The sequence below is a fragment of the Rhamphochromis sp. 'chilingali' genome, assembly GCF_963969265.1.
Source record: "Rhamphochromis sp. 'chilingali' genome assembly, chromosome: 3".
NCBI classification, from domain to species: domain Eukaryota; kingdom Metazoa; phylum Chordata; class Actinopteri; order Cichliformes; family Cichlidae; genus Rhamphochromis; species Rhamphochromis sp. 'chilingali'.
This window is the reverse complement of record NC_137931.1, coordinates 1,884,712-1,900,668: the sequence shown is the minus strand read 5'-3', so window position 1 is coordinate 1,900,668 and position 15,957 is coordinate 1,884,712. Positions and strand designations below refer to the sequence as shown.

Here is a 15,957-nt window from a genome sequence, read left to right as displayed (position 1 = left end):
AAGTCACAGTCAGAATATTACATGAGATCAATAAAACAAGGATTTTAAATAGAGAAATGTCAGACTTCTGGAAAGTCTAATCCTGCATGTGTACTCAGTACTGCCTCAGTGCAGCGTGACATGGATGCTGTCAGCCTGGGGCACTGCTGAGGTGTTGTTTTGTTCCGTCTCATGTCGCTCATCTTTCTCTTTTCAGTGGAAGTTTTTCTTCCACAAGCTTTCTATTAGTGTTCTTTGTACAGCGCTTTGGGGACACCAATGATGGTTTTCTGCGGAACTGTCATGTCAGCAGTCAGGATTGTGATTCCTACTGAACCAGACTGAGAGACCATTTAAAGGCTCAGCAACTCTTTGCAGGTGTTATGGATTAATTGGCTGATTAAAGAGTGACCCTTTAAGCCTACAATATTGAACCTTTTCACCATATTCTAATTTTCTGAGCTCTTGAATTTGGGCTTTTCATAATCTTTAAGCCACAATCATCAAAATGATAACAAATAAAGGCTTGAAATATCTCACTTTGCATGTAACGAGTCTCATATCATATATAAGTTTGGCCTTTTAAGTTGGATTACTGAAATAAATGAAAGTTTGCGCGATATTCTGATTTTCTGAGTTTCACCTGCATCTTTAGCGTTCGTCACACAACTGTGTGAAAAGCCTGTTTCAGGCCGGCAGGGGGCAGTAGCTGTCCATATAAACGCGGCGTTGCGATTCACACTCCAGTCCAGAAGGTGGCGGTAATGTACCTGAAGTTGTTTGGCACCGCCATAAAAAGATAGAAGAAGAAGAAAGAAGTAGAAGAAGGACCGGCGTAGGTCATGCTGCTTCAGACATGTCGGTGTTTTTCCCCACTGTGCTGCTCTGTGTCTACGGCTTCTTCACCAGCATGCGGCCATGCGAGCCCTTCATCACCGCCTACCTGATGGGACCAGACAAGAACCTGACGGAGACTCAGGTGAGCTAGCTCGCTGTTAGCAACAGCGACTCTGAGGCGCGTCTTAGTTGTGTCGTCACGCTCTGTAGCATCAGCGTGCGTTTACACTCTGTTAATGTTCACGTGAAGTAAGTTGGAGCTAAGCTGTGGACAGGCGGTGCCGGGCACGCGCAGAGGACCCCCAAAACCTCCTCACTCAGCAACCCGCTTAATCAGGATTCCGTCATTTAGTGTCATTTGGCTGATAAACAGCAAAGATCAGCAAAGCAGAAACTAAAGTTTATGAAAGCAGCAGAGATACAAAGGGCGTCCCGGACCAGCTCACCCCAGTCTGCGGGCGGGGGCTGCTGGCGTGGGGCTCAAGACATGTGATGTAACATGCTTTTAATCAGCTGCTCAGCCTGCCTGTGTGTCTCTGTCTGAAGGATGGAGTCACGTAGCTGCTTCATCCCGCTGTTACACACTCTGACTCCCTCATCAAATATCAGGATCACATCAAATGTCCTGGAGAGCAGAACAAAGACCACTGGCTCCTCCTAGATGGTGGAGCTGGGGTCAGCCCAGCAGGAGAGAGCCTGGGCTGGTTGTTGGCAGCAACTGGACCTTTAAATAATAAGAAACGACTTACTTTTAGCATTGTTTTGAAGGTTTTTTGAGACTGATTCTGAAAGTTTACCATGTCCTGGTGTCATATCAAAGTGAAAATACTTTGTTTTATTGCATGTACGTGTGGTTTATTGTCAAAGGAGCTTGCAAAGAAAAGCGTCTGGACTTTGCAAGCTCCTTTGACTACGATGACTGAGAACCTTCAGACATACGTGTGGTTTATGTTTCCCATTTTGTTTTTCGTAAGAACTGTTGCATTTGCAGTATGACAGTTATTACAAAATGTGCTGTCGCAGGGATGTTGCATGGTGCCGCAGTGTACAGCGTCAGGCAGGAAAGACTGAAAATGGCGATCTCAGTGTTGGAGCAGTAATCCCAGAGACCCTCGCTGTAGACGGAGTAATCTCCCTGAAAAATGACCAGAATTTCTGGCTAATCCTTAAATAATTACTTGTACAATGCTGAGGCTCTCAGCAGGCCTTCAGAAAGCAAACCTTGAATCTGCTTGGATGTGCCCACTGTTGCGCTGTCCAAAGGCTGGGACGACCATGTCGTACCCCGAGCCTGGCTTAGCTATTTAAGTAACGCCGATTAATGAGCAGACTTTTTTGTTTTTGCAAGGTAAGTTTACCTCTCTGTAATTCCTCAACTAAAACGTTAACGTTAGGTTTAATGTTCACAAAACGGAGCCACACGTCCGTACGGTGCTGAGCAGGATAGCTGCACAGGAGATCAGCAAGATCACTGACAGGTTTCAAATGCACAGCATCCTTGTCATTTATTGATGCAAAGGAAAGTGAAAGGAGCTCTAATCCATGCGGTGACTGTTTCTGTCTGCAGGTTGTCAATGAAATCTTTCCAGTATGGACGTATTCCTATCTGTTCCTGCTGTTCCCCATCTTCCTGGCCACTGACTTCCTCTGTTATAAGCCGGTGTTGGTGCTCCAGGCCAGCAGCTTAGTGGTCACCTATGTCATGCTGTGGAGGGCACAGGGCATGCTGGCCATGCAGCTGTTGGAGTTTTTCTACGGTCTGTCCACAGCTTCAGAGGTGGCCTACTATTCCTACATCTACAGCGTGGTGGAGCCGGAGCACTACCAGAGAGTGACTGCTTACTGCCGCAGCGTGACTTTGTTCGGATCAGCGGCTGGGTCTTTGACCGGTCAGTTGCTGGTATCCGTGGCCGAAGTTGACAAGGTCTACCTCGTCATCATTACACTGGCGTCAGCCTCTGTGGCTTTTCTGGTGCCCTGCTTTCTCCCCATGCCCAAGAGGAGCTTGTTCTTCCACAGGCGTGCAGGAGCAGAGGAGGCTAGGCCCCGCAGCAGCAGCAGAACCGCCACCAGGATGGAGAAGGCGGAGGATTCGGACAGCAGGGTGCCGCTGAACAGGCCGGATATCTCCAGGGTGAGTGAAGCTGCCGTATCTGGCCATGGCTGTGATGAGAGATTCTGAGTTTGTACGATTGTGTGAAGAGGTCACACGTCTGCATTTGTCTGTGCAGGCATCCAGGTCCTCTGAGGCAGGAAGTGGCAGCAGGGGGCTCGTGGCGGTCCTGCGGATGCTGTTTGATGACTTTGTGCAGTGCTACAGGTGTCGCACCCTGCTGGCCTGGTCGCTGTGGTGGGCTCTGGCCACCTGTGGCTACTTCCAGATCATCAACTATTCTCAGCCGCTGTGGGAGCACATTCTTCCATCCAAGGAAAACATCATCTACAACGGCTATGTAGAGACCCTGTCCACGCTCCTCGGTGAGGCTGCTCTGGTTGCTTCACAGCAGACTGTGTAAAGCTGTGACGTGAGCACACTCTCCCAGCGTGACTGACCTTTGACAGCAGCTCTGTGTTCCTCTCGTCCACAGGGGCTCTGGCGGCGCTGCTGGTGGGCTGCCTGCCTGTGACCTGGGCTCTGTGGGGGGAGTTGGCTCTGTGTGTGCTCTCCCTGCTCATGGCTGTGTGTGTGTTTGTCATGAACACGGAGCACATCTGGCTGTCATACAGCTTCTACATTCTCTTTAGAACCACGTACATGCTGCTCATCACTGTGGCCACGTGAGTACCCAATCACCAGCCACATATGATATCCTGTATCATGATATCCTGTATCGACGTCCAGTGCACGCGCGGCGATGATCCAGAAGTCAAACCAGGCCGAGACGGCAGCACTTCCATGGCTCGTTTCAGGCAGAAGTGCAAACATTAGTGTTATTCCATGAAGCAGTTCTGGCACAGCTTACTGGAAATTTAAAAGCAGAAATTGAATCCATGTGAGGGATTAACAGGACATGGGAAGATTGTTGTTTGGAATAAGGAGCACATTGAGCTGAATGCGTGGGAGCACTGCTGACTGTAGAAGTGCATGTGTGCAAACACGAGGAGACTGTTCTCCATCTGACTTCCTGTTACTGCTCACACGCTGCGACTGCTTGTCTGTTCAAACTCATCTGTCTCCCTCAGGTATCAGGTTGTGGCCAGCCTGAACATGCAGCGGTATGCGCTGGTGTTTGGAGTGAACACCTTTGTGGCTCTGCTGCTGCAGTCTCTGCTCACGCTGGTGGTGGTGGACTCCTCTGTCCTGGGCCTTAAAGTCTTCACTCAGGTGAGGAAGTATAACAAATGTAGAACTTGTGTTGTGCTTATTTAGCTTCCACGATGTAGATGTGATAACTTCTTTGTTTCCTTCCTTAGTTCTTCATCTACGGTGCCTACTTTGCTGTCATTTCTGCGATCTTCCTCTTTGCTGGGCTTTATAAACTGGTCTCCAGGCGGCACTCTGAGCAGAAGCCTCTGCCCGGCAGCCGAGCGCAATCGGAGACGGACTCTCCACCGATCGGTGGCACAGACTCCAGGACATGTGTCGGTGAAGGTTCTCAGTCATCCAGGTCATCGTAGTCTAAGGAGCTTGCAAAGAAAAGCGTCTGGACTTCTTTAAGTTGCTTGAAGACGTTTCACCTCTCATCTGAGAAGCTTCTTCAGTTCTAAGGTCAAATGGTGGAGAGTCCCAGATATAAACCTAGTGGGAGTTTCCCCCCACAGAGGGACAAAAGGACCCCTGATGATCCTCTAATCGCCTGAGCCAAGGTGGGAAACTGGGTGTGGGCCCCAATCAGCCAGAGTTTCGGGTGAGTTCATTGTGAAACCTGGCCCCACCTTATCATGCGAATTCCTGAGGTCAGATGGCCCAGGATGTGAGTGGGCGTTAAGGCGTCTGGGAAGGATCTCAAAACTGGATTATAGATGGCAGAGAGTTGGTGTCGTAAACCCCGCCTCTGTTCAAAGATGGTCACTCACAGTGGACATAGATGCTTCTTTCACTCCTCTTTCAAACCATCTGTCCTCTCTGTCCAAAATGTGAACATTGGCATCCTTGAAAGAGTGACCTTTGACCTTTAGATGCAGATGGACTGCTGAGTCTTGTCCTGTGGAGGTGGCTCTTCTGTGTTGTGCCATGCGCTTGTGAAGTGGCTGTTTGGTCTCTCCGATGTAGAGGTCTGAGCATTCCTCGCTGCACTGTACAGCATACACCACATTGTTAAGTCTGTGTTTTGGAGTTTTGTCTTTCGGGTGAACCAGTTTCTGTCTGAGCATGTTGCTGGGTCTGAAATACACCGGGATGTCGTGCTTGGAGAAAACTCTCCTGAGTTTCTCTGATACACCGGCTACATAGGGGATGACAATGTTGTTGCGTCTGTCCTTCTTATCCTCCCTCGCTGAAGAAGCTTCTCTGATGAGAGGTGAAACGTCTTCAAGCAACTTAAAGAAGTCCAGACGCTTTTCTTTCCAAGCTCCTTAGACTCCAGGACACACCACAGCGATTAGAGCCTCACACGCAGGCGTGTGGATCCACAGGCTGAGCTCAGTAATGTCCACTCGCTTTTTTATGCGCCAGAGTAGACTGTAAGTAGAAGGTAGATGTCAGACTGCCTGCACTCGCCTCGCACAATGACTTATTACTGAAGAGCTCTGACAAGCAGACACACAGCTGATGTTTGTTCCTATAAATGTACAATACGCACACAGGCTGCTCCTTAGACTTGATATAAACTGCTGAACAATCAGTAGCAATGGTACGTTATTAGCCCTCCTCCCTCTGTGCTGCAGAGCAAGTATTAAATGTGTTTGTGTGTCTGAGCTTGATTGGTTGGCACAAATTCCTAACAAATCAAATTTGAGAATTTTTTGTGTGTGTGTGTGTGTGTGTGTGTGTGTGTGTGTGTGTGTGTGTGTGTGTGTGTGTGTGTGTGTGTGTGTGTGTGTGTGTGTGTGTGTGTGTGTGTGTGTGTGTGTGAGTGTGTGATAGATTGGAGGTTTACTATACTTGTGGGGTCCCCACACGTTTGAGGGCATGTTTCACACTCAATTTAGGAGTTACGACTCAGTTCTTCCTTAAAACTTAGGCGCACCGTCCTGGGATCGGCTGCAGCATCCTGATTCCCACCGGTTCTTCTTCCTCCTGTTAACATGCTCCTCTTCTTCGTCGTTGTTTCTTATGAATGCCATTCTTATATATTGCTGATATTTTCCATCACCCCCATTTTTCTTCATATAAGACCTGCTGTGGTCTCTAATCAAAGTATGCTACAACAAACAGTCGACTCTCACCCGCTTATATTCTACCTTTATTTTTCTATTTTCTCCTCGAAAGTCAGGTCTCCCAACACCACTCTGGAGGGGATTCAGCCTCCAGGGGATCATTTCTATAGTGTCAATTTGACTTTTTCATATCAGTGTACAATTTTAAGACTGTGCAACTAGTAAATTACCAGAAATTGCAACATACGATTAGTATTCATAACCGTATTTGCCAATCCCATGCTGCCTTGCAGTTTCCGTGGCGAAAGCCTGTTTACTTTCTTTCACTTATGCTAACCTTTAACCTTTTATTTATTTATTTATTTATTTATTTGGGATGACATTCAACATGTCTGTTTAGGGCTCTCTTAGTGTTTATTTTCAGACTTTACAATACCTTAGGCAACCAAACAAGAGACAACTACAAAGAACCACACTCGACCCATATATGATGTCCTCTAAACCAAGGAGAAAAGGATGTCCAGTCCGCATCTCACATTAAGGCCTAACGGAGCATTCAATCTATCCACCCCCTCTCCATCCTTTTCAACTGACCGACCGACCAACCAGGATTCGCCTCCAATCCCATGATTACCGATGCCCCCTCTGTGCTCCTTAGAATGAGGGCCCAGTAAAATACGCGGTCCATCCGGACGGCATACAGGTTCTGTTGCAGAGGCGCTCTCAAGTGGGCCCCAGTCTGCCCCACATACATCAACCCACACTTGTTACACTGAATAGTTTTTTCTTTGTTTTCTGAACAATATGGCAGCTGCCTCCCTGCTATATATTCTATAGAACCTCAATATCTGAGATTTTACTATTCCCTGAAATGTGTGTGGCGGATGATGGCTTAATTTGTGTAGGAGCGCATGTGTATCCGTGGGTTTAAAATGTGCCCTAGTCCACAACCTCTTACAATCCTTTTCATTTTCAAAAAAGACCGTAGTGTCTAGGAAGTTTATTTCCGACTCGCCGTGTTCCTGTTTGAGCTTTATAGACTGATGGCGTGTGTTGTCTACAACTTGTTTAAACATGTCCTCGCCATGCGCCTATGATGTCATCTAAAAACCGAAAATAAAAGGGCGGTTGTAGCGGGCATTTGGTCAGCGCCTCCCACTCACTCATATCGGTGTTAGCATCAGATGGTGCATGTCTTTGGTCCAGGGCTGTTCAGTCTGTAAATGATACGTATCGTCAGTAAGGCAGATCTCCAGAAGTTGGAGGATTTCAGGACGCACAGCGTTTGGGTAACGCCGAAAGATGTTCGTCACGCCTCTCAAACGCATCCGTGTGTTTACGTTAGTGAACAAGCTATCGATATCTATTGTATATACGTGTTATCTGCTATGGAGCGAATCATTTGCAGAAAATAGTTCGTGTCCTTTAGCAGATAATCGTGCTGTTTCGCAGCGATGTATTTCTTGTGTAATGAATGGACAGTCTCCCTGTTGTTAAATCCTCCCAATTCTTTCGATCTTTGGGCTGAAGGAAGGACACTACTCGGTGTATAAATGCTCCTTCAACAGTGCTTTATTCCATACAATTCAACACTTTTGAGCATAAACCATCCGGATGGGGAGACATGCATGCAGAGGGTCACAGCAAATCTCAAACTGGTGGAGGGTGACTCAAACTCTTCTAGCCTCTGTTGGCCCCCACCTAGTCGTAAAAACCCAAACATTCACATTCTCTCTAACTCCTAGCGAGCCTGACTTATGGCCTTGGCTGCTCCCTATTTTGTCTGCCTTCAACAACGGTGGGGGTGAAGCTCCCGTGGAATGTGCTCTGTCTCCTCTGCTATCAGAACAGCAGGTCCTGACTCTGAAACCAGGATTTCTTATGACTCAGCAGTATAAACGATATCATTCATTCACACTGAAGCAGCAGTCTAATGTAATACAAATCAGTCTAATAACTGTAATAGTTACCACCTTCTTCTAATTCAGGAGAATAATACGAACTAAAACTACATAATTTCACAATCTTTAATTAGGGGTATATCATGGCTCCCCACTCCAGCTCCCAAACCGATGGTAAGACAACGGGCTCGCTACGAAAGTCATCGTCTGCAAAGTAGTCTTGTAATTTAAAGCGTCTATGATACCAGTGTAAAGGGTTAGGCTATACAGCTAGGAAAAGCATTATGTCAATGGGATGTCCCCACGAGGATAGCAAACTGTGTGTGTGTGTGTGCGTGTGCGCGCGCGTGTGTGTGTGTGTGTGTGTGTGTGTGTGTGTGTGTGTGTGTGCTGACGAGCAGACTGAGAGATGGAGAAACTAAGTGTTCAGTCCGAGCAGCTGAGCGATTAGTTCACCCTGAGTGGAGCTTGTATGTGTGATTGAGCAGAGAGTCGTTCAGCAGAGACTGGAGCTAAACATCTGAATCCAGCAGATCAGATGTTTCATTGTCAGTCTGCTTCACATTTAAACTAAACATGTGTTGAAAACTTATTTCATATTTGCATATTTCACTATCATCCATCAGCACTTGGACGGTTTTTTGAGATGAGCATTTATTTTGTGTCAGTATCAGTGTGACTGATTATACCGTGTGCGTGTGCGTGTGCGTGCGCGCGCCTTCATACAGATAATTGACAAAGATGTTTGAGTACAGAGCAGCTGGCTGACCTGATGGCTGCCTTTTTACCCACTGAATGAAATCATCACACAGACTACAGAGTCCCACCAGCCCAGGCTTTGAAACACATTCCTGCTGCTTTCCTCCAACAGCAGAAAGCTTTGTCTAAATGTGGCCACCAAATTGTGTTGCACCAACCAAAATGAATCGTGAGCAAATCGATACATAAGACATAAATGCCCGGGTGACACCCTGTTCTTCCAAGGCTGTCTGCAGTAGCTGTGAGCGGATGCAGCAAGCAAACGAGCACACTGCCGCCTCCACAGGCAGCTGTGTGCTGTAACTCAAGCTCTCACATTAAATTAATATTCATTCCACTGCTTTGGTGGGGGGGGGGGGTATAAATGTGGATGGACATTATAAAGGATTTATGTATTTATTTTTAAAGTATGAAATAATTTGAAACATTGCAGTTACTCTGTCATGCAGACGAGTAGAGAACACGTCTACCTTACAGACGGCTGCAAACCGGAGGAGCCAATCAGTGACTTGAAACATTGGTCTGGATGAACTGTGCCTTTTTCCTGTGACCGTTTCCCATGGAGACGGTCAGTGTTACACAAGCTGGAGATCCTCCAACATCTGACATGAAGTGATCAGTGTGCACTCAACGATTCATGAATGTTTGTCTACATGTGATGTGTGCGTTCGCCTGCCTAAACTGAAGGTGTCCGACTCGACTGCTTCTCCCCCACAAAGACACGGGGGATTCTTATCTGGTCTATGCAATAATAACAACATTTTATTGGTGTTTCTCTGATTCATGTTCAGACTAAAATAAACTTTAACTGTACTGTTATTTCTTTCTTTTCCAGTCTTTTTGTTCAGAATAAGGGCCTACAGCCATACTAGTCACATACACAACAGCAGAAGTCCATGGTTGGTTATGCTGTGAAACCCTCTCTGTGTGTCATACATGTCTAAAGATGTATTTTTTAATACATCTACCTTGTACATATACAACATTGGAACACGCCTCAGCCTGGGGCCGCTGGGATTGGGTCCCTGAAGTTTGGGATGGATGGCTTTTTGTTGTTTTTGGGATCTTGTTCAGGCTTCACACAGGCTCGTCTTTGCATCACTGGAAGCTGGCCCAATCACCTAACTTAACAACAACAACAGGATAGTTAAGTTGCCAAGTTCCTGTTTAACGAGTGAACTATGTCTAGGCAGGTGGAAAGACGGTGCTCCAGCTCAACAGGACAGACAGGTTATATGACTCGCTCAAACAGAGGAGCTCCTATAACTCCTGTTTTAACCCTTGTATGGTGTTCGGGTCTGTGAGACCCGTTTTCAGTTTTTTTCAAAAGAACAATTAAACAATAATTTTTTCAACCTGAAATTCATTGGCTTTGGCTTATTTTCTGTGAAGAACATAAATCCAAACTAATTTTCAATGACCTCATACTGTACCTCCCCCCACGCATTTACATTACATACAAGGTGTTCGGGTCCACTGGACCCAGGTCTAATAAAAGTGTTGAAAGTGCAGGTCCTGTGTTCCCACACTCTGTCCTCCTCCTCTCTGGTGCTGCTGATAGTGTTTTCTTCCCCTCCTGCTCCGCACAAAGTTGCAACATTGTTGAAAATTCAACTATCAACACCGTCTGCTCTGACATCTCACACATTTTACCCTCTTTCTTGAGGGATCCAAATTTTATTTTCTCATACCCTGTCCCACCTGCAAATTAGGGGCATAATACTATAAATAAGACTTTGCCATCCAATTGATTTTGGAAGAGAGAGGGGCTTCGGATGATGATGTTGACAAAGAGGTTTCAGAACATTTCACATTTCTGAAAATTCAGAGTCTGACAGTGACTTTGAAGAAGAGGATGAGGTTGAGCATCATTTAGTAACAAAACGAAGACGAGCACCCCATCTGCAGCCAGCTCCAGGACCAGAACAAGCCCACCAGACAGCAAGTGAAGAAATATGGATGTCAATAACTGGTGACATTGAATGGTCTTCTTGCACAAGAAATGAGCCACCCTGCAGAGCTGTTACTGTGATAAGCCAGGGCCAACACGGCTGAAGTTACTCATGTGCAGGACATCAAGTCTTCATTTGAGCTTTTCATCCCAGATTCCATCCAGAAAATTATTCTGGATTGCAGTAATCTAGAAGGACGGTGTGTTTTTGGAGAGAGGTGGAAGGAGATGGACCAAATTCATCTAAGAACCCCAAAGGCCTACTTTGGGGTTCTTATCCTTGCAGGAGTTTTCAGGTCCAAAGGGGAATCGACAGAATCCTGTGGGATGCAGAAACCGGCAAGAACCTTTCCGTGCATCAATGTCTCTGGAAAACTTCCACAAAATTTCCAGGATTATCCGTTTTGATAACAGAGACGACAGACCAGCTCGACGGCAGAGAGACAAGCTAGCTGCCATCAGGACAGTGTGGGATAAGTGTGTGCACCACCTCCCCCTGTTTTACAACCCTGGGCCTAATGTCACCATTGATGAGCAGCTGATCCCATTTAGTTGTGAAACATATTGCTTCACGTGTAAATGTGTTGTGTCTTTCCACTCACTCCACTTGATTATAACTTATTCATTTTTTTATAACATTTTATAAAAAAACGAGAAGCACATTAATTCATAAATGTGATCTAACAAAGGTAAAGGGAAAAAATTAACCATGTTTGCTGTTCATATGGTTTGTAATTGGGATGAAGTAAACATCTGTTGAGTAATTTAACATAAAATTGTTTGATAGTGTTAATTTGGAAAGCCAAAACTCTAGCGGGTCCACCAGACCCATGAACACTGGCTGAGTAACAAAAATATGAACACCACACAAGGGTTAAAGTCGCTACACTGGCTACCAATCAGATCTAGGTAACATTTTAACATTGAGGATATACATGTATATACATACACACACACACATATATATATATATATATATATATATATATATATACGTGTGTATATATATGTTATTAAATCTCAGTTCTTTGTATTCCCTACGGCAAAGAAAGACACGGCTCAACGTGGTCTAACTTAAAAAATGATCTTTCATGTTACATATTGTGGGATTATTATATTATAATTAAATTATATCTTATGCTATGTTAGACCCCTAATTAAAGCTTGTGAATTATTATGTAGTTTTAGTTTGTATTATTCTCCTGAATTAGAAGAAGGTGGTAACTATTACATTTGTTAAATTGATTTGTATTAGATCAGACTGCTGATTCATTGTGAATGAATGATATTGTTTTATGATGCATTATACTGCTGAGTCATAAGAAATACTGTTTTCAGAGAGTCAGGACCTTGCTTGTCTGATTAGAAGAGAACAGAACAGACTGCACAGGAAGCCAAGGTCATGACTCAGGCTCACTGAGAGAGAGAAAGAATGTGGATGTTTGGGTTTTTACGATAGCCTCTGTTGGCCCCCACCAGAGGTTGAGTCTCAAGATGGTGCAGGGTTGAGTCAGCCTGCACCATCTTGAGATTTGCTGTGACCCTCTGCATGCATGTCTCCCCATCCGGATGGTTTATGCTCAAAAGTGTTGAATTGTATGGAATAAAGCACTGTTGAAGGAGCATTTATACACCGAGTAGTGTCCTTCCTTCAGCCCAAAGATCGAAAGAATTGGGAGGATTTAACAATATTCCGGAATATGGAGACCCGAACACGAGCTCAGGTCTGATGCGTTATTCATATAGACGTCACACACACTTTAAGTTTCGATCAAACACTCTGCTTAGTTTCCCTTTCTGCCTGCAGTTACCATGCTCTGCAAAAACATGCAGTTTCCTGGCCCTCTCTTATACATAATACAATGTAATCAGCAAAATAAGCATTAATATATATATTTAAATCCCAACAATGTATGCGCCCTTCTCTTAGCCTGAGGTCATCAAATCTAAACCTAGTGGTCTGCCATCACTGCTGGTGGCATCAGCGTCCTTTAAAGTTTTAAACTCAAGTACAGACTTCTCGTCTTCACATACCAGGATCATCCTCTGCCACATCCAAGGTTTTATCTGTTTAGACATCATAAGACGAATCATCTGGTTATTACCAGGTTCTAATATGAAGTAAATACAACCTCAGGTGAACAGCATGACCTCTCAGACTCTGCTATTGTTTAGTTCACAGTAACTCGTCCAAAATGCAGAAGCAGTGTGTCAAAATGTAACCCCTCCCCACCCCCACTATGCAACAGTGTGTAGAACCACCTTTGGCAACAGTAACTTATCAGCTTCAACTCACAGAAATTCAGACTCACTTTTCTGTACAAAGTTGAATGTCACCAAACGTGGTGCACACAGTTTTTGTTAAATAATTACACAATGTGAGGATTGTGCCTTCAAGCAGCTTCTTTTGTATGTATTGTTGTACTTTATAATATAAAGCACCCTGAGGCGACTGTTGTGATTTGGCGCTGTGCAAATCAAATTGAATCTTGATGAGATGCAGTGGGAATAGGAAGAAAAGCGTGAAAGGTGCATGAAAACGTTTCACAAGAACACCAGCTGTGGCACGAGTCTGTAATGCAGCGGATGTTTGGACTTGTAAAGAGCAGCTGAGAACGTCTGTTTTCAGCCACCTTTCCTGCATTATTTCCACACTGTCTTGCAGCACATTTAGGACCTTCTAGCTGATATCCCAGCATTACTGAACTTTTAGTGGATTTCCAGTGACACAAGCAGCAGACTCACTGAGAGAACGACACCTGTGCTTTCTGGTTTCTGTGATTAATAATCTGGGAGACTAAGACTGAGGTTTGTGCTGGAAAGGAGATGGACATCCTAAAAAGATTAGGCCCTGCAGTGTTCCCACTGTTATTCTGGTTTTAAACACATAAAAACTGATTTTTGTTCTATATGAATAATTTTCAAAATAAAAGTCTTTTTACTGGCAGGAAGCATATGGCAGAGGTGAGGACTAGACTTGTGATTGAAAACATGACTGGGTGGAACTGGGGATGTTTTTCACATAGTGTCCACTTCACTGTTCCTGCTTATTGCACAAGTGTTAAAGAAAGCTTCTGTTTCTTTACTGTACAGAAAAACGTGCTGAAGTGAATTTGGTTCAGCAAGGCCACGCACAGCCAACAGGAACCTGATATCTGAGTCTCCTTTGGCACAAACCAATCAGCAGGTGTCGCAATTTTATAAGGAATGTTCTGTGGTCAGCCGTCAATTCAGATTGATGGGTACTCTTAATATCAATATAAATCCCATACAGTTTATTCTGGTTCATGACTGACCTCTAACAACGTAGCAGTGACAGAGAGGATAAGGCCGGGTGGCGTTTTTCAGATCCAGAGGGAAACGGCTCGCAGAAGGAGACATTTGTTCTGCAATATTTCAAAGTATTTCCTTGAAACGATAATTAATAAGACTCCCATTAATAGTTCATCACAGTTCTTTTCCTATTTGGCCTGTTTTTTTTTTTCAAAAACCGTATTCCTCATCTAACATTTCTTTGAGAAATTCCAAGACAATATCAGGAATTCAAAGCCTGCCTGAGGGAACTCGGGTAAAAGATGACAAATGACCAGGCAATGATGAATTAGAAGGAGAGTGTGGATGTAGAGAGACTTGTCATTTTACAGCTCTGCTTCTGCCTGCTGTGTTTCAGGGATTACACGATAATGGGGAACAAGGATCAATTATATCTGGATCACTGGAGGCCAATTCATTTATTAAACAATGATGCAAAAAGTTTTTTCTCTCATCTTTGCAAAGACAATAAAAACTGGTGCGTGTTCCAAAACAACAACAACACACTGCATCAGAAGCACCGTGTGGAGGCGTGATAGCCTCACAATGAAGCAGTGCACGTTGTAGAGCTGCTCTTCATACTGTTGGCCACCAGATGTCTCCAGATGTCTTTAAGGTTTTAAATATGACTTTAGTGACTGGAAAGTGAAAGCGCCAAAAGTATTCACTCACCCGTCCAAATCAGCGAGTTCAGGTGTCACTTCTATGGCCACAGGTGTGCAAACTCAAGCACCTGTGCAGCCTGCTTCTGCAAACATTTGTGGAAGAGTGCGTTGCTCTCAGGAGCTCCGTGAATTCCAGCGTTTTACGGCGATGGGATGCACCTTCTGCAATAAGGTGAGTTTTGACATTCCCTCGTTACTAAAGACTCCACAGAGAGCTGTGAGTGGAAGCGAACAACAAAGTGGGCGCGATGGGGAAGGACAGCAACTCAGCCACCAAGCGGTAAGCAACGTAAAACACAGATGCTGAAGTACCTAGTGGCCAACTTTCAGTACAGACCTCCAAACTTCATGTGGCCTTCAGATGAAACTGGTTCTTCATCCCAGCCTTACATCACCAAGCCCAATGCAAAGCATCAGATGTAGCGGTGTAAAGCACGCCGCCACTAGACTCCAGAGCAGTGAAGGCGTGTTCTCCCTCTGGGAATCTGATGGATGAATCATCTGTTGTGACTACATCAACCTCACACACTCACTCAGGCTCTTTCAAACATCTGAGTTTCTGCGCCCCAGTGGCCGGCCTCAGCACCAGTGCATCGGACTGCTTCTGCCCTCGACATCCCATCTGACGCTTGGAGAGCCCACAGGAAGCTGGGCCCATGTTGTTTGTTCAGGCTGCACCAGGTCATCAGGCACCCTCCCTAGACTCAGTGCTGGAGCTCTGAGTGACAAATCTGTCACAGGGGCCATCTAAATGGCTCTTTGGATCAGGTGGTGGTCAGATGATCAGATCATCGTCCCATACCATGAAAATGTAAATAATATGAAAGCATTCATAAGCTCCCTTTATTAACACACTTCAGCTAGAACATAAAAACCACATATAAAGTTCTATAGGTCCCTGTCATGAAGCGGCTCTGACCCACTGGAGGGAAAACGTGAAAACTTACACTTTCTTCACAAGCTGATCATTATTAACATGTCCCAAAACCTTTAATCTAGCAAAGCATTTACAAGTGGAAAGGCCACTGAGTTTAATCTGATAAAATGAGAGTTTGGCATTTAAACCACAAATCTTATTACATATTAAAACTGCAGAATGCACGTTGCTATAAATTGTTAATGCAATTAAAACTCTTTAAAGCTTTTTAAAGACATTGAAGAATTGTTCTGTCTTTTTAACAACTTTCAAAGCTTTGTTCAGCCTTCAGGTGAAGCGAGCCGACCCGGAGAAATAAAGACGAAAACAATTCATCAGCACTAAGAAGTTTAATTCTTTTGTTTTTTCAAATTTGAC

The 15,957-nt window shown here is 44.8% G+C and overlaps 1 protein-coding gene across 1 annotated transcript; it reads left to right on the top strand.

The window, feature by feature from the left end:
- Positions 1 to 772: 772 nt before the first annotated feature.
- slc19a2 (solute carrier family 19 member 2) lies at positions 773 to 10,094 on the top strand. The gene is made up of 6 exons (XM_080877897.1): positions 773 to 958; positions 2,384 to 2,950; positions 3,048 to 3,294; positions 3,405 to 3,594; positions 4,000 to 4,141; positions 4,231 to 10,094. The coding sequence occupies exons 1-6, from the start codon at positions 836 to 838 to the stop codon at positions 4,432 to 4,434; spliced, it is 1,473 nt and encodes a 490-aa protein (XP_080734023.1). The 5' UTR covers positions 773 to 835; the 3' UTR covers positions 4,435 to 10,094.
- Positions 10,095 to 15,957: the final 5,863 nt, after the last annotated feature.